The sequence below is a fragment of the Acinonyx jubatus genome, chromosome A1 (genome assembly GCF_027475565.1).
Source record: "Acinonyx jubatus isolate Ajub_Pintada_27869175 chromosome A1, VMU_Ajub_asm_v1.0, whole genome shotgun sequence".
Classification (NCBI taxonomy): domain Eukaryota; kingdom Metazoa; phylum Chordata; class Mammalia; order Carnivora; family Felidae; genus Acinonyx; species Acinonyx jubatus.
Window position 1 is genome coordinate 166,778,293 of NC_069380.1, and position 19,356 is coordinate 166,797,648.

The following is a 19,356-nucleotide window of genomic DNA, read 5'->3' on the forward strand; positions in this document are numbered from 1 at the left end:
TCCAGACTGTTTGTGTCTTCTTGTTGTATTACACAGTGCTACACAGTGAGTCCTGGAAAAATCTTTCCTAAGGGTCTCTTTGAGTAGAGTGAGCTCATTTATATAAATTATGAGCTAGCCCAGACCTCTTGACTACTGTCTTCAGGAGTCCTGCTTTGTTCCAAAAGAGTATATTTATATTTTATTGTCTTATTGCTATGGTAGTGGCAGGCTAGCTGTGAACAGTGTCTCAGGTGTGCATTTCTAGTTTTCACTCTTGAGTTCACCATTTACTTTCAATCCCCTTCAGGAAAGGAACAGAAAACAAAATGAATCTTAAGTTAGTTAATTCTGTTTACAATTCTGGGGCTAGAATGGATGAAGTTTAAAGTCTGTACCTATAATGAATCTATTAAATAAACTTTCAAGTTTATATTACACCAATATAAACTGAGTTAAGTATACTTTGTGTATGATAATATTAATTCTGATATGTTTCATTGTCTGAAAGATTGATATGTAAGGATTCAGTCTAATACAGGCAACTGATTTGGAAATTACCCAATGACTTCGTTGTGAATTCTAACCTTATTGTGTTTCAGAAAATTCTTTCCCTGTAATTCACTTTGTGAAACTGTTTTACAATATTCTTTACATTTCAGCATCTCCCTCTACCTTTTATCTATATTTACTAGTTAATTTCTGAAAGCCAGAAGTTTCTCTGAGTGGTAGGAAACAAGGCTTGACTTAGGGGTGCCTGGGTAGCTCAGTTGGTTAAGCAGCCAACTTCAGTTTAGGTCATAATCTCATGGTTCACCAGTTCAAGCCTCGTGTTGGGCTCTGTGTTGACAGCTCAGAGCCTGGAGCCTGCTTCAGATTCTGTGTCTCCTCCCTCTGTCTCTGCCCCTCCCCTGCTCACACTCTGTCCCTCTCTCAAAAAACAAAGAAACATAAAAAAAAAAAAAAGAAAAGAAACAAGGCTTGACTTAGCGAACAGAATTTTAATGGTATTCTGTTCTCAAGTATGGCGCTAACATTGGATTAACTGTTAAGGGACTTTCTACTATCTTTTGCTCTATTTAAACTTTCTTCTTTTCACTCTGAAATTTTTGTGTAAAACATAATAAATAACCCTGGATATTTGACTTCATTTCTTTAGAACTAATTTTGAGTAAAAATACTCATATTTTCTTAAGTAATCACCACTTTTCCTAAAAGTATGACTTGTAAAGATTTATCACATTCACAGATAAAAAAAAATGGGCCTTTCATATACTTCAAGATATTATAAAATTACATCATACCTAAGAAAACAGAGTTAATGAAAGTATTCAGTTTAATTTGCAAATTTCACTTTATAGACAACTTTTAAGTGTGTTGAGTATTTAAATACTTCAGTGTTTAAAAAGGCATTATCCTTGAAAGATGTTTAATGAAGCACTGAAATTGTTTTCTAACAGTATTTGACATTATAATTTTTTTACTTCATATATGATAAGACTTAAATCATCTATTTAGAAATAGATAACAGGTGCCTTCTGATAGAGTTTTTTGAAAAAAAAATTGAAAGTTATTTTATGCTAGTAGTATTAAGCTTAGTTAAAGAATATGGATACTGTGGATATTAATGCTAGAATATGTTGAGGTATCTGCTTCTTCCACCTGATGAAACAACTCCTTTCTCAGTAATGAGATGAATTCTAGATGCATATTATGGCAGAAATCCCACAACTAGAGATAGTAGGCACACAGTTATATACTCCAAAATAGTACATAATAGGTTCAGGATGAGGTCAGTAAAAACAATACTCACACTAAATATTAACCAGCATTAGATAGAAAACTCAAATGTTAATATCTATAAACTATATTTGTTAAGCTTACTTGTGTCATCTAATAATTGTTCAGCCTGCCTAAGTGTAAAATCAGAATTGCTAATATTTTTTCTTTGACTCATGGATTATTTAAAAATGTGTTATTTAATTTCCAAAAATTTGGAAAAATTCTGTTAACTTTGTTACTGATTTCTACTTAAGTTTTGTTGACAGAGGACATAACTTGTATGAACTCATTTCTTTTACATTCATTAAGGTTTGTTTCATGATCCAGGTTTATGATGGGATTTAGTTTGGTGTATTTTCCTTGTGCACTTGCAAAGAAGGTTTTATTCTGCTGTTGAGTGGAGTTTGTTATAAATGTCAATTTGATCCACTTGGTTGATGGTGTTATTCAGTTATTTTACATCCTTGCTGATTTTCTCTCTACTACTATTTATTACTGGGAGAGGAGTTTTGAAATCTCCAGCTATAATTGTGAAATTATTCTTGCAGTTCTGTCCATTTCCTTCATTTTGAGGGATCAGTGGTTGAAACATAGACTTTTAGGATAATTGTTTTCTTGTTGAATTGACACTTTCAATTTTCCTGATTTTCCTCTATCCATAGTAATTTTCTTTGCTTTATAGTTACTTTGTCTGGTATTACTATAGGTATTCTAACTTTCTTATGATTTATATTTGCATTTTATATCTATTTCTATCCTTTTGAGATACCTGTATCATTAAAGTTATAGTGATCTTCTTTAGGTAGCATATAGTTGACTCCTTTTTAAGATTCTTTTTAAAATCTGTCTTTTAAATGGTGTATTTAGACAATTTATGTTTGTCATTATTGATTATGTTTGGATTTAGGGCTTCTGTTTTATATTTTGTTCTTTTTGTTTGTTTCACTTTTTCCCTTACCTTCCCTTTTGAGTTATTTGAACAGTTTTTACTATCCCATTAAATTTTTCTCTTGTAGTTTTGATTATGTAGCTTTGTACTTTTATTCTTTTTTAACAGGTTGCTCAAAAACATTTAACTTTTCACAGTTTACAAAGAATCAATACGCTAACATTTCAAGTGTAATGCAGAAACTTTATCACAGTATGGATCTGTATACCTTTTCCTCTTTGGTGTACTTTTCATATGTATTACATCTGAGTCAAAACTCATCAGAAAATGTTATAACTTCCCTTTCTGTTTGTCGAGCACATTTTAAAGAGTGCAAGAGAAGAAAATTCTGTTACTTTGACTTAGGTTTTTACCATTTTTGTTTTTCTTCCTTTATGCCTTCTGGCTAAAGAACTTCCTCCAGTGTGTGTGTGCTTTGTTTTTTGCTTTTTAGCCTGTTGGCTGCTGCTTTCAAAATCAACATATGAATTTAAGGTAAAGGTAGTCCAGAAGGTCTGAATTTTGGGTGCTTTCTCAACCTAAATTTAACTTTTCTTAATCTAACTTGACTTTTGGTCTTTTTTTCATGTCAATTTAGCCACTCAGTGCTTAACTATTTCACTAGCTCTTCAGGCTTCTGGAACAAAAATGTGGGACTTTTCGTTTTTGTTCTTCCTATTTTATCCAGCTTTTTCAGTGGTTGAGGGGAGAGTTGGGTGATCCATGTATTTTACCATTATTTGAAATGAAAAAGCTCTCAACCAATCAATTTTGCAACTTTAAAATAATAACTCTTCTGCCTGCCAGACAACATTCTTTAGACAGTATATTTTTGATAGCATCTGTAAAGGGGAAATTAACCCAAAAGTACTGTTCAAATGGAAAGTAGCATTTTTGAAATAATTGCTTTTTTACATTTCTCATTTTAAAAAAATCAGCTTCATGGAAATAGTTTACATGCAACAAAATTCGCGGGTTTTAAATGTATTCAATGAAATATCAGTAAATTGATTATTTTCATAAACTTCCAGAATTCCTTTTTCTTGGCAATCTTCCACAACCTTTGCCTTAGGCAACCACTGCTCTGATTTATAGCATTATAGATTTGCCCATTTCTAACAATTTATATAAGTGGACTCTTTATTTATGCCATGTATATAAAGTATATTTGGCCTTATTAGCTTGGCAAAGTGTTGTGCAAATGCTCTGTTGGATGCATTTGTAGTAAATTGTTGCTGAATAGTAACTAATTGCCTGATTATACCAAAATTTGTTTATCCATTCTCCTTTTGATGTGACACTGCCAAATTGTCTTCCAGAATGGCTATTCCATTCCAAATCCTTAACTAACAATGTATGAGTCAGTATTCCAGTTGTTCCGCATCCTCACATCTTCTGATACTGTTAATCTTTTGAATTTTAGTCTTCTAAGTGGGTGTGAAGTGGCATCTTAATGTGGTTTGTAGCTTTATGTCCCTGACACATAATGTCATTTTTGATGAACTTACTATTTGTGCATCTTCTTTTGATTTTTTTTTTACCCAATTTTTTTTTAGAAGTTTTTAATTTAAATTCCAGTTGGTTACATACAGTGTAATATTAGTTTCAGGTGTACAATATAGTGGTTAAATACTTCCATACAACAAGCAGTGCTCCTCATAACAATTGTACTCCTTGATCCCTATCACCTGTTTCACCCATCCCACCATCTTCCTCCCCTCTGGTAACCATTAGTTTTGTTCTCTATAATTAAGAGTCTGTTTCTTGGTTTGCCTCCCTCTCTCCCTGCCCTCCCTTGTTCATTTGTTTTGTTTCTTAAATTCCACACGAGTGAAATCATATGGTGTTTGTCTTTCCGACTTAATTTTGCTTAGCATAATACTCTCTAGTTCCATCCACATCATTGCAAATGGCAAGAGTTCATTCTTTTTTGTGGCTGAGTAATACTCTAGTGTGTGTGCGCATGAGCGTGTGTGTATCACATCTTCTTTATCCATTCATCAGTCCATGGAGACTTGGGCTGTTTCCATAATTTGGCTATTATAGATTTTTATCCAGTTTCTTAAAATTGGGTTTTTCTTGTTACTGAGGTATGAATTCTCTATATATTCTACAAAAAAATTATTTGTTAGATGTAATGCAAAAATTCTCCCAGATTGTAGTTTGCCTTTTTATTTTTCAAATGATGGCCTTGGGAAGAATTTTTATAATTTTGTTGATAATTTTTTGTTTTATAATTTTGTTTGAAATTTTGATGAATTTTATAGTTCATGCTTTTGTGCCCTAAGAAATTTTGCTTACTGTCTTCGTCATGGAGCTATCCTCCTGTGTATTTTTTCCAGGTCCTTTATAGCTCTAGCTTTATATTTAGATTGAAAGACTATACACGTAAACTGAAAAAAGTCAATGTTCTCTTTGCTGACCTATCAGAGAGTGGTGGTTGTGTTTGTCACATGGTGTTTTGGAAATAGCTGTCCAGAATATTTTTAAACTAGGGGTAGACATTCACTTCAAGATGTGCGGTGACTTGTTAAAACTCATTCTGTAGGTCATACTACATTTCAGTCTGTACAGTGGGTGAATACTACACTTTAATATTTAATAAAAAAACAAGTTATGAAGAAAATATATCATTCTAGGATTTTCTTTTTTTTCCCTCTTTCTCTCTTCCCCCCATACCTTTTTTTCCTTCCTGCCTCTCCATCATATCTTCCTCTCTTTCCTTCTTTCTTGCTTCATTCCTTGTTGATTTTTCTTTTTAAAAAATTTGGGTGTCTTTTTATCTATGGTATTGTGTAGTTTCCTAGCTGAGATTTGTACATGATAAAGTGTTCCCTAAGTAGGAATTAGTTCTTGAGATTAGATAATAGGGTATTCTTTTATAGTGGCATGTTTGCATTACTAAGCTTGTGTACCCTAGGGATACTGGAATTAATGTTTGTTGCTTTATTATACTACGAGAAAGTACTTGGGAAAGATAAGGGACTACATGCAGTTGCAGAGACAGCTATAACTCATGGCCACTTTACATGTGGAAAAATTAGCTGTTCGTAGTGTAATTTTCTGTAATTTATTGGGAATTGGACATTTTGCATTATATGATAATATTCCCTCATATATTTATGACACAACTGTTGTAAAATGTCCAATTAAGGCAGAGCCTAAACTTGATGGTGGGAGGAAAGGGCGTGCTGTGTTCTAGTTACAGGAATACTATCATTTTGAGGGCTGAGATTTGTGATAGAAGTTGGCAATAATGTAGATTTTTAAATCCTATGATGGAGTAACATTTCTTAAATCTGTCTGTGTTATACCTTCTTAAAGTTACAACTTGTTAGTGTGCTGTTGATTTAATGGTCTGAATAAAATACTCCTTAGTTCTCTTTGCTACTGCCTCAAATGCATTTTACAGGAAATGTATTCTTGGTTGGGCTAAAAAAATTGTTCTTTTTCTTTGCCCTAGGATAAGAAATGGGTTCTCAATCATGAAGATGTCACGTTGGGAGAACTACTGGGCAAGGTATGTAGTCAGCTGAGCTTACAGTGTCTGTGTACTCTACAGACTTCTTCATTTTCTTCAAAGCTTTTCTTCCATTCCAGCACACAGCAAGGCACATTCTCACAGGAACCTAGAATAACACTATACCACATCTGTTACAAACACTGTGATGGTCACTGAAATAAAAAGGGGAAAATCTTTGAAAAGTTTAAGGATGATTCTTGGCTTTTTAAAATAGTATATGTATGCTTTTCTCTGGAAGAACTAAAAGCTGTAATGATTTTATTGCAGTGTGGTAAAGCCAAAACTAGTGATCTGAGATTGGAAAAGAAGCTGTGACGTAATAAAAGTTTAAACACTCAGTAGGCTTGTTCCATTTGTTTCTGGTTATACATGATAGTTCAAGAAAAGTGACTTACTGCTCTTGAAGATTTCAGGATTGTGTATAGAATCTCACTATGTGACAACACTAGATACACTATTTCAATCTAATAATTATGTGGATAAGACATGTTTCAATATAAAGATTGATTTTATAGCCAGCTCTGGTAGTGGTCAGAGAAGGTAGCTATATATGATGAAAGTCCCTTTTTTCCAGACTAGTTTGAAGTTTCTTCCAACTCATAGGCCAGATGAAAGTGTATTATGTTTAATAATAATAATGGCAGACATTTTATAATCATTAATCAAATGGGCTATTTGCAAATTTATTAATAGCTTTTTTATGATTGAGTTCTAATGGATAAATATGACTTTGTCAATGAGTTAATTAGTGCTGTTCTGTTTTGAAAGTTTGAATGAGTATAGGCTTACAGTGCAATGTGAAAAATAGTATAAAATTCAGATTTTTGGAGAAAACTGTGATGCATGTATTTGATCAATACTAGACTTAGAGCTCAGCATTTTAAATAAAGAAATAAATGATTATTAATTTTTTTATTCAAATATCAACTGATGAGTTGACAATCCTTATTTTTTTTTAGCTGTGAATATGTTGAGAAAGTAAATCCCTATTGAAGTAATCCACTTCGCAGGATTCTTCATATTATTTTAAAATATCCTTTCCAAATGGAAGAATTAAATTGCTGTTGGAAAGCAGTTTCTATTGACTGCTAATAATTACTTTGTAAGTAAATTCTAAAGAATCTCAAGTCAAAAGCAGTAGCTGATGTGTTTATTTCATTTGTGATGTGTTCATCATTCCTAAGGAAGTATTCCTTCTTTCCATTACTTTAGGTCAGTAAGTCAGTAGCAATAATTGGGCCAAAAATTATTACAAGGAAATTAAATTTTCTTGAAAACACAACTAAAATATTGTAAAATTAAACCATTTACTAAAATAGAATGGGTTGAGAAGGACTGCTTTTTGAGTACTAAGCAAAAATATTTTCAGTTAAAGAGAAATATTTCAGTTATGTTTATGTTTAGTTTACTATGTGAAATATGTATGGTATGTTAGGAAAGGATTTTAACCTTTAGCTCCTTACTAGGGCCATTTCAAAGAATAATATTTTTTCAATGACAAGACAGTAGTATGGTGTCAGTTTAAATAAATTTAATCATTTTTAAAAGTTTATTTATTTTGAGAGAGTGAAAAGAGAGAACACGTGTACGTGTGCATGAATGAGGGAGGGCCAGAAAGAGAAGAAAAGGAGGGAGACAGAGAGAGAGATTGAGAGAGAGAGAGAGAGAGAGAGAGAAATCTCAAGCAGCCTCCACACAGTCACAATGGAATATTATTCAGCCATGAAAAAAGAATGCAATCTTGCCATTTGCAACAACATGGATGGATCCAAAGGGTATAATGCTAAGCAAAGTAAGTCAGAGAAAGATAAATACCATATGGTTACAGTTATGTGTAGAATTTAAGAAACAAAACACATGAACAAGCAAAAAAAGAGGCAAACCAAAAAATACTCTTAACTATAAAGAACAAACAGATCATTACCAGAGGGCAGTGAATGGGGAGAATGGGTGAAATAGGTGAAGGGGGTTAAGAGTGTAGACGTATCATGATGAGCACTGAGTAATATTTGGAATTGCTGAATCACCATACTGTACACCTGAAACTAATATAACACCGTTAACTACACTGGAATTAAAATTTTTAAAGAAAAAAAATGCTATGAAACTTTGCTGACAGAAATTGGACGTAAATATATGTACATATAGAAAATACTTTATTAAAACATTTTCATAATTTTCAATTTATTAATACATAAAACTTACACACCTTGAACTATTGGTTAAGAGTTACATTGATCTTAAAATGAACTATTGGGACCTCATCAAAATAAAAAGGTTCTGCACAGTGAAGGAAACAATCAGCAAAACTAAAAGGCAACCAGAAGAATAGGAGAAGATATTTGCAAACGACATGTCAGATAAAGGGTTAGTATCCAAAATCTATAAAGAACTTATCAAACTCAACACCCAAAAAACAAATAATACAGTGAAGAAATGGGCAAAAGACATGAATGGACACTTCTCCAAAGAAGACATCCAGGTGGCACACTGACACATGAAAAAATGCTCAACATCACTCATCATCCAGGAAATACAAATCAAAACCACAATGAGATACCACCTTACACCTCTCAGAATGGCTAACATTAATAACTCAGGCAACAACAGATGTTGGCGAGAATGCGGAGAAAGAGGATCTCTTGGGTGCAGCCACTCTGGAAAACAGTATGGCGGTTCCTCAAAAAATTAAAAATAGAACTACCCTATGACCCAGCAATTGCACGACTAGGTATTTATCCAAGGGATACAGGTACGCTGTTTCGAAGGGACACATGTACCTCAATGTTTATAGCAGCACTATCGACAATAGCCAAAGTATGGAAAGAGCCCAAATGTCCATCGATGGATGAATGGATAAAGAAGATGTGGTATATATATACAATGAAGTATTACTTGGCAATCAAAAAGAATGAAATCTTGTCATTTGCAACTAAGTGGATGGAACTAGAGGGTATTAATGCTAAGCAAAATTAGTCAGAGAAAGACAAATATATGACTTCACTCATAGGAGGACTTTAAGATACAAAACAGATGAACATAAGGGAAGCAAACATAATATAAAAACATGGAGGGGGTCAAAACAGAAGAGACTCATAAATATGGAGAACAAACTGAGGGTTGCTGGAGGGGTTGTGGGAGGGGGGATGGGCTAAATGGGTAAGGGGCATTAAGAAATCCACTTCTGAAATCATTGTTGCACTATATGCTAACTAATTTGGATGTAAATTGAAAAAAAAAAAGAGTTACATTGATCTGAGACCTTAAACCCAATAATTAGCAGACCCCTAGTTTAGTTACTTATTGTTCAACAATAGCATTGAAGCTTATTATAATACTTGCATATTAGGATTAGAGTTATGTAAAAAATACATAAGCACACCTAAAAACTTGAGTACTAAGAAATAGCTGTTGGATTAGCTCTATAGCTCATCCTTGTAATATTTTGTTTCATCTTAAAAATTAAAAAAAATGACTCCAACCTTGAAATAACACACATAAAAGTCAAAATATGTTAGAGACTTAGAACAGTTAGGGATTTATACATTTGGTAGAAACCCAACATGGGTGACACTGGCATTTGGATAAGCATTTCCTCTTCCTTGGTACCTTTCAGAGATTGACAGTCTGCTGACGGGTGACAGTCTCTAGTGGGTCTGGTTCGATTGCCTCTTACCTATTGCCTTACGCTCTTCAGCTGACATTTGACTCTGTGGATCCATAGCAACAGCCACCTCATGGAATCTTTGCTTTATCTTGAAACATTAATGGTTAACTTCTTAATCTAACAACATTTAGAGGTTGGGGGTAAAGAGAACTAGGAGGCAGGAAACAATGTCTTTCTGATGGTTTCAACTTGAGTTTCTCTTTTTATCCTGTTCCAATTTTTTCCCTGATTTTCCTTTTCAGTTCTCCTCATGCTTCAATCTCCCAAAGGGTAGGTGGGTCGGGTAGTATTTTTAAAGTTGGAGGATTGACAAGAGTAACATTTCCCATCTTTTATTTCTACTTAAAACTCTGAGTAAAGCTAAAAGAATACTTTGATTAATTCAAAATGCATCATTTCATGTTTTCCTTGTATTTTGCAGAGATTTATGTGGCAGTCTTAGACCCTAAACAGTACATGTATTTGTATTTTCAGGGGAATTTTGGTGAAGTATATAAGGGCATATTAAAGGATAAAACCGCTGTTGCTGTTAAAACATGTAAAGAAGATCTTCCTCAGGAACTGAAAATAAAATTTTTACAAGAAGCCAAGTGAGTTTCCTAAAGTAATATTAAACATGTATTTATAAGTTACTATTACAACATTGAAATATGAAGTTTGGGATTATCTTAAATTATGATTTACTGAAGTAGAAGGAAGCACTTTCCAAACCCTCACAAGTAAGCACTTACACAATATAGAAACAAAAAGTTTATTTGTTTTTAGTTGGACTATAGAATGTTTATGCAATCATGGTCAAAAGAACCAGATGCTAAAAAACAGTGAGTATTCTTCAGTATTGGAATATTACAGTGTTTTTTGCTTTTATCACATATACATACATTTATATGTATGTATATGTGTATGTATATGTGTATGTATATGTGTATGTATGTATATGTAAAGACAATGTGATTGTCTTTATAATAAAAATATTATTTTAGTCCATATACAAAATACACAATTGATGTAAATACATTTAGATATATATAATTATATCTATCCAACCCTCCTTAGATGTTTTCTCTTGATTGTCTTTTCTGAGCTGTTACCTTTCTTTTTGGAGAAACTCAGATTTCTTCTTCAACTCCTTGTTGGGCATTTGTTCCAAAATTTGTACATTGTTTCTTTTCTAATCTTCTAGGATAATTGTCTTCTCTTTTTTTCTATTAGCCAAAAGTTAATGTTCTAATACTCCTGTATTGTGTGTGGTTAATAGTATTCTGTTAGCAGTAAAACCCACAACACAGTACAAAACAAATGGAAAAATGTTTTGAACAAAATAAGGACGGACTCTCTGAGATGCATGGATATATGGATGGGAAAGAAGGAAGATACATGGATCCATGTGCTGTAAAGGGAGAAAGGGAAAGTGTGTGTGTGTGTGTGTGTGTGTGTGTGTGTGTGTGTGTGTGTGTGTCATGGTGTAGTGTATAAAATTGAGGTTTCTATAAAGTGCTGTAAAAGAACCAAGCTTATGGCAATGAGAGAACTAAGTGCCATAGAATGGAACATTTTCACGGATGTTTGTTCATCCAGCATCTAAAAGTGAATATTGCTAGCAATGGATTAACCTAGTTGGTGCGCTTGTTAAATATGATCTAGAGAATAAAGATGTAAACTTTTTTAATGTCAGTTACTGGTAGGTTGAAAATATGGTATGATAAAGGCATGCTATCAGACTTGTATTTCATAGGCTGATTATTTTATAGGTGGTATTAAGGTACAAGGTTATATATTACATTATTTTTTTTTAAAGCTAGTTTTCTTGCTTTCTAAATTGTGACTGTTTTATTGAGAAATAAAGTATCAAATTTCCTAAAGTGGAAAAATCCATTTTCTATTGTAGAATTACAAAGTTTTACGTAAAAAATGAGAATTGTATCTATGCACATTCCCAAATGTCATTTAATAGATGATAGAACTATATATTTAGATATTTAATATGGAGTCCATGCTGGCTATTTTGTGGAATTTCTTTACTAAGCAGTTTCCAACCTAAGAAATGACACTTTGGATTAGGGTCAAACATTCTAAGACTTCGTTTTTAATTCTTCATAGAAGTTGAAAGCTCAAGGTTAGTGACAGAATATTTTCCTCATCTCTAGAATTTTTTCTACTCTTCTTTTTTCACTTATAAGTCATTATATATTTTCAATCTAAGGCATTTTTCTTGGAGTTATCTCTGCTTTAGTTGGGCTTATAAAAAACATATATGAACTGTTTTTTCTTTCTCCCAATAGTGATTTTTTCATTCTCTTAGGAAACTGCATTTTTCAAATATGAGTGAATTTATAACTATGTCAGTAGGGTAATATGGAATAAGATTTGGTAATAGAAATATTCAGGGTAGATGGGCCTTTGAGGGAATCTAATTTATTTTAACTCATGCTTGGAGTTCTATGGATGAATCTGTGCTATTTTTATAGCCCTCTGATGAAATTTTGCCTTTATCCAAACAAAGTCCCCTTTGTTTCAGCTTCAGTGTATATTGAAACTGTTACTAAATTATTTTTGAACCTGTAGTCCACTTTCTCAAAACTTGAATTTTTAATATTTTGAAATTGATCACTATAATTAAGATAGTATTTTACAAAATCTAATGAGATGATCAGCCTATAAAATTTACCAATATGAATTGAATTCTTATTTATGTATTTTCAATCAAGTGTGTACATAAAAACAAAACAAAAAGATGCCAACCTAGCAGCTTATAGTTCTGGTCCACTAAATGCTTGTCAGTTACGCTTTTGTGGTAGTGGCTAAAACCAGATACTTGGAAGGGAGTGTAATGTTTGGGACTAAGTAAGATGTTCAGGTTTAGCATGATTATTACTCAGAGTGGATAATAATTTTTAAATGAATATTGAATTAAGGAGAATTGATTCCTTTTACCTATAGTTTGCTAATATTTATTTAAACTTGTATACATCCATCAATTATCATAATTTGGTTTCATATTGAAGCTTTAAAAAGAGAATCATCTTGACTAAAGTATATTCTACTTGGGCATGCTGTTGATGATCATAAATTAATGCTTTTTTATTTAAATGATAACTGTTCTGAAACTTTTTTCTTCCAGAATTCTCAAGCAATATGATCATCCCAATATTGTCAAACTCATAGGCGTTTGCACACAAAGACAGCCTATCTACATCATCATGGAACTGGTTCCAGGTAATGATTTTAGAGGTTTCCTCGATGATGTTGTAATGTCATGTTTTATTATTTTTATATGTTCAGTCTCTTTGATTTCTCCTTGAAAAGTTTTCAGCAATTCTGTTTAACATTTTCCTGATGACAAAGAGCTGTGTATATGCCCAATATTTTTATAGTCTTTAATACTTTGCTGTTATATAGAAAATGTCATCCACCTGTTTTTTGGGGGGGAGATATATTATTATAGTGCAATTACACATGGAATTTAGTTAGGTATATTTTTGTTAGAAAACCTGTTTATAAAAATAGTCTACTTGGTTTAACTTTATAACAATGATAGTACCATCTTCTATCTTGTTCATTGTATATTATTTTCCAAGTACAATACCACACATCCTCTTGTTTGGCTGCATATAAAATTCCATAGTGCTTTGAATCCCTTATCAACTATGAACATCTTTCATAAGTGAACAAAGAAAAATTAATCTGTTGAGGAATTTTTCCTATATTTCTTTATGGTGACTTTGAACACCTCTGGGTCTTGTGGTTAACCACTTTTGCCAACAAGCAAGGATAACTTTGAACTTATAGTGTGTATTTTTAAGTTACTTTCACTGTATATCATCCTGTTGTAGAAAATATCATTAGAGGTAAAATTTGATCTTGGTAAAATTTATAAATGTAATATTTAATAATAAATACTTGCTTTAACTAGTATTTATGCGTTTTAAAAGAAACTTAAAGGAATATGAAAAATATTTCTAACTTTAATATACATTAGATAAACCTGATATTATAGATTGCCCATTAAATATTGCTCACACAATTCTGCTATTATTTAAGGATAGTTAGTCTCATTTTTATCACACTGGTTTGCCTGCTACGGAGTAGTTCTTGATATTACCATATAACTGCAGGATTTAGGATTATCATCATCTTCATCCTCATCAGGATAGCACTGTTATATACACTGTATGTTATTTATGATCTATATCATAAGTAGTTTCAGTATAGTTATGAAAAATGCTAGAGTACAGTCTAAAATTTTGAAAACAATTGAATTGCTTATAGTTTTAATTAAGTAATATCATAGGGGTGCCTGGGTGGCTCAGTTGGTTGACTGTCCGACTTCCGCTTAGGTCATGATGTCGTGGTTCATGAGTTCAAGCCCCACATTGGGCTCTGTGCTGACATCTCAGAGCCTGGAGCCTGCTTCAGATTCTGTGTCTCCCTCTCTCTCTGCCCCTCCCCCACTCATGCTCTGTCTGTCACTGTCTCAAAAAAAAAAAAAAATCACATACATGAAGTCCCCAGTTAATAGGGGATGTCTCTGAGAAACTGAGATTTGAAAGGTGGGGCTGAGTTGATGAGGAAAAGTGATCTTGGTCTTAGCATGGATGACAAATGCCAGATAGCAGGTACAAGTTGAACAAAAGAATATAGCATTGCAGGAGTGCCAGGGAAGTGTTCATCTGACACTGACAAATAACTTATATTGATGTTTTTAAAAGAATAAGAAAAATAAGCCCCATTAGAAAATTGAAAGTGTAATGGAAAATAGAAAATTAAAAATGAAGATCTCCCACTTAATAATCTAAGCCTGTCTCAAAGCTAGTTGATAACTAAGTATATGTGTGTGTTTCCAGGAAAATGTTTAATGTATAAAAACATACTCTTAAACTTTTCAGATCTTTTTTCTCTTAATAGTATAACTTAGGGTCTCATTGTTTGATATTTATCCATGTAGTTATATCTTTTTTTTTGTAATGGTTTCAGAATATTCCATTTTATGGATTTATGTAATTTAATCAGTCTTCCACTTAGGGAGACTGTGTGTGTGTGCGATATATATATCAACGTTGAATGAATATATTTGGACTAATAACATAATCATTTTGAACTATATAGGGTGCATTTTCAGCAATGGGATTGTAGGTTGCAAGTGTATGTGCATTTTGATTTATAATAAATGTATTAGCTTTCTATTGCTGCATAACAAATGATCACAGCTTAGCAGCTTTAATCAACATGCATTTATTACCTCACAGTTCTATGGATCACAAGCATAGGCAATATTGATTGGGTTAACTGCTCAGGGTATCACAAAGCCCAAAATCGGGATTTCAGGCTGAGTTCTTATCTGGAGTCACTGGGAGGAATTGACTACTAACCTGCCTCTGTTGTGGCAGAATCCTGTTCCTTGAAGCTGAGAAGTGGTCTAAGTTGCTTTTATTGCTTGCTGTCAGCTGAAGGCATCTCTCATCTCCTTAAGGTTTCTACACTGTTTTTCCCGTGGTCCCTCCATCTTCAGACTCAACATAGTCATATCTTTCAAGTGTTTTTGATTTTTTTAAACTTACTCTTCTGTTATCAGCTGGAGAATATTCTCTCCTTTTTTGAAAGAAGAGAATGCCATATGACAACATAATTAGGGAAGTGATAACTGTGTTCACATGATCCAGAACTTAGGGTAGGCGATTGTTGGGAAGCCATATTCTAATTCTACTTCAGCACAGTACATTTTGCTAAATTTTTCAAAGATTAGTTGCAGCATGGAATCTGAAACCACAGTGATAAACTTTTCATACTCTCTTACACTAACTCCATTGCTTGAACTTGGAATTTGAATGTATCTTTTATCTGTGCATGATTCTGTAGCATCATGCTTCATCATTTAGAATATATCAGGTGACCAGGTTATACATATAGATCCTCAAAAAGGTGACATGATTCATTATATAACATCAAAAGATCACATTTATTAATGTCAACAGTAGTCTCATCAGACAAATAATGGGAAGCTATCAAGTACATGGTGACAAATATGTGTTTTCTAAAATTTTAATTGTCGCTGTAAAGTTTGGATTTTATCACTGGCAACAAAACCTGTCATTTTTTTCCCCTTGAAGTGTCACGTTTACTTCATTTATTTGGGAAAATGTGGGTCCAATATCTAATTTTTAATAAGCATAATTTGTCATTCTTTTTGAAAACCACTTTGATACAATAACAACTTTTATAGGATACTTGATTGTCTGTGTATGGACTTAGATATACCCTTCTCTACACCCTGTCTCAGGTAATCACCGATTTGCCTTCTGTTGCTATATTAGTTTGTATTTCTAGAATTTTGTATAAATGAAATCATACAGTCTATACCTTTTTTTTTTAATTCTGGTCTGGTTTCTTTCATTTAGCATAATTATTTTGAGATTCAGCCATTTTGTATCAATAGTTTCCTTTTTATTGCTGAGTAGAGTGACCTCAGGAATATACCACCGTTTATCTATTCAGCTACTGATAGACTTTTGAGTTGTTTCTTTTCTGGGCCTACTGCAAATGAAACTGCTAAAAATAGTTATGTATGAGTCTTTGTAATGGACATGTGCTTTTATTTCTCTAGGGAAGTTACTAGGAAAGGGATGAATGAATAGTACGGAATATGCATGTTTAAATACTTAAGAAACTGCCAAATTGCCTTTTAAAGTGATTATACTAGTTTGCCTTCCCAGCAGCAGTGTTCTCTTTTCATCAACTCAGACTGGTCAGTCTTTAGCCATTCTAATATTTATGTAGAAATGTCTTAATGTAATTTGTCTTTCCTGACTAAAGATGTTGAGCATCTTTTCATGTGCTAATTTGCCATTCATGTATCTTCTTTGGTGAAATGTCTATTCAAACCATTTGCCCATTTGTAAAAATTGGGTTGTTTGTTACAATTGAGTCTTGGTTCTTAACATACTTTAGATACAAATCCTTTATCAGAAATGTTATTTTTCAAATATTTTCTCTTGGTCTATGATTTATCTATTCGTTATCTTAGGTGTCTTTTGGAAAGCAGAAGTTTTTAATTTTGACAAAGTTTAAATTACCAAATTTTTTTTCAAAGATCATGTTTTTCATGGTACATAGAAGAAAGTTTTGTCGACCCCAAGATCATACAGGTTTTCTTTTATGCTTACTTCTATGTGTTTTATAGTTTAAGAATTCACATTTGAGTCTGTGATCCATCTCAAGTTAATTTTTATATATGCTGTGAAAAATGGCTTAAGTTTATATTTTTGACATATGGATATGCAGTTCTTCCAGCACCACCTGTTTAAATTACTATCTTTTTTTCCCCTTATGGTGTTTCCCTCACCTACCTTGTTACATGCACTTTCATTTTAATTTTATGTATAGGTCTTTTTCTGGACTCTTCTTTTCTGTTGATTCTTTTGTTTGTCTTCATACCAATACAACACTGTCTTAATTACTGTAGCTTTATAATGTCTTGAAATCAGGTATTGTAAGTGCTATAATTTGTTTCTTCATCGTTTGGGCTATTAGAGGCCCTTAGCATTTCCATATCAGTGTTAGTGTTCTTTTATAGTTCAAGAGTTTCTATATAAAGGTTTGCTGGCATTTAGGTTGGTATTGTACTGAGTCTGTAGATCAACTGGGGGTAAATAGATGGATTAACATTATTGTGTTTTCTGACCCATGGACATGGTATATCTTGCTAGTAAGATCTTTAACTTCTCTAAGCTAAGTTCTGTAGAGTTGAGTATAGAGGACCTTCTGTCTTCTGTCAGACTTATCACTGAGTATTACTTTTTTTGTGATGCCATAGTAAGTGATCTTTAAAAGTAAATTTTATTTAAAAAGTATATCCACTAAGGAAGTTATAGAAGATTTGAATAACACTGTCAGTCAACCTAACCTACTGACATAAATAGGACATTCCATACATCATCACCCGAAAATACGATTCTTTTAAGTACACAGAGAATATGTACTAAGATAGTCCATATTCTGGACTATAAAACAAGTCCCAACTAATTTATAAGTATTTAAATTATGTACATGTAATAAAAATAGAGCTCAAAGACAAATCTCTGAAAAACCTCTAAATATTTGGAAACTACACAATGTGCATCTGAATAACCAGTGGGGCAGAGTGGAAATCAAAGTGTTTTGAGCCTGAATGCAAATGAAAATGCAACATCTCAGTATTTATATACTGCCTATAAAGCAGTACTTGAGAAATGACTTTAACAGTATATGTCTATATTAGAAAAGAAGGTACTCAAAGTGATGACTTCAATTTCTACCATAAAAAGTTGAATGAATCCAAGTTAACTCAAAATATGTAGAAGAAAGAAAAAATTAAGGCAATAGCAGAAATCAATGAAAAGGGAAAAACACAGAGTCAACGAAACTAAAAGCTAGTCTTTTGAGATCAATAAAAGTAAACCTCTACATAGGCCAATAAGAAAAAAGAGAGGACACAAATTACTAATATCAAAAATGAGAGCTGACATCACTACAGAGTCTACAGATGTCAAAAGGATATTAATGGAATATTATGGCCAAGTTTGTGCAAACAAATTAAACAACTTAGATGCAATGGACAAATCTCCTGAAAGATAAAACTACCAAATCCTTCAATCTTCATATCCCCCTCTCTTTTAAAGAATTGGTCATTAAGAAACCATCCTTCAAAGAAAACTCCAGGCCCAGCTGGCTTCACTGGTGAATTATACTACACTTTTCAGAAGGAAATACACCACTTCTATACCAACTCATTCAGAAAGTTGAAAAAGCAAGACTCCTTCCCAGCTAATTTTTTGAGACCACCATTACCTGATTCTAAAGCTAGAGAAAAAAATCATAGGAAAAGAAAACTACAGAGTAATGTCTCATGATCTTATATAAAAATCCTAAGCATAATTATAACAAAGCCAATATAGCAATATACAGAAATACATCATACTGAAGCAGAATTTATCCTAGAACTGCATGTTGGTTTAACCTTCAAAAACCAATCCATGCCATTGATTACATTAACAAACAAACAAACAAAAAATAGTAACATCATCTCAATAGATACAAAAAAGCATTTGGCAAAATCAAACCTGTGTTCCTGATAAGAATGCTCTCATAAGAAATAAAACTTCCTCAACATTAAGGGCTTCTAAGAAAAGCCTGTAGATGACATTATACTTAATGGTAAATGACTGAATACTTTCCTCCTTTATATAAGAAATGAAACCTCTATCTGCATTTACCACTTCAACATCATACCGGATGTTCTAGCTTCTAGAACCATATAGCCAGAAAAAGTAAATAAAAAGCACCCTTTAACATGTTTATGGTATTTTTCATCTTTGTCACAATGAACACTTGTTTGCCAGTGTTTGAAATTAAAATGCTAGCTGTTAAACTAATAATTGTAACACTCTTTGGAGGATAGTGATGTGTCAATGTAGGTTCATCAGCTGAAATAGATATGGTTGT

General features: G+C 32.7%; 1 protein-coding gene across 5 annotated transcripts in view; it reads left to right on the plus strand.

Moving 5' to 3' along the window:
- The window catches only part of FER (FER tyrosine kinase), a 433,226-nt gene that overhangs the window by 266,916 nt on the left and 146,954 nt on the right, over positions 1-19,356 (plus strand). For all 5 annotated transcript variants that reach the window (XM_027036479.2, XM_027036470.2, XM_053225532.1 and 2 more), the window contains 3 exons: positions 6,153-6,209; positions 10,354-10,469; positions 13,001-13,095. In XM_027036479.2, the coding sequence (XP_026892280.2) occupies positions 6,153-6,209; positions 10,354-10,469; positions 13,001-13,095 (268 nt within the window). The remainder of the gene's footprint in view (positions 1-6,152; positions 6,210-10,353; positions 10,470-13,000; positions 13,096-19,356) is intronic.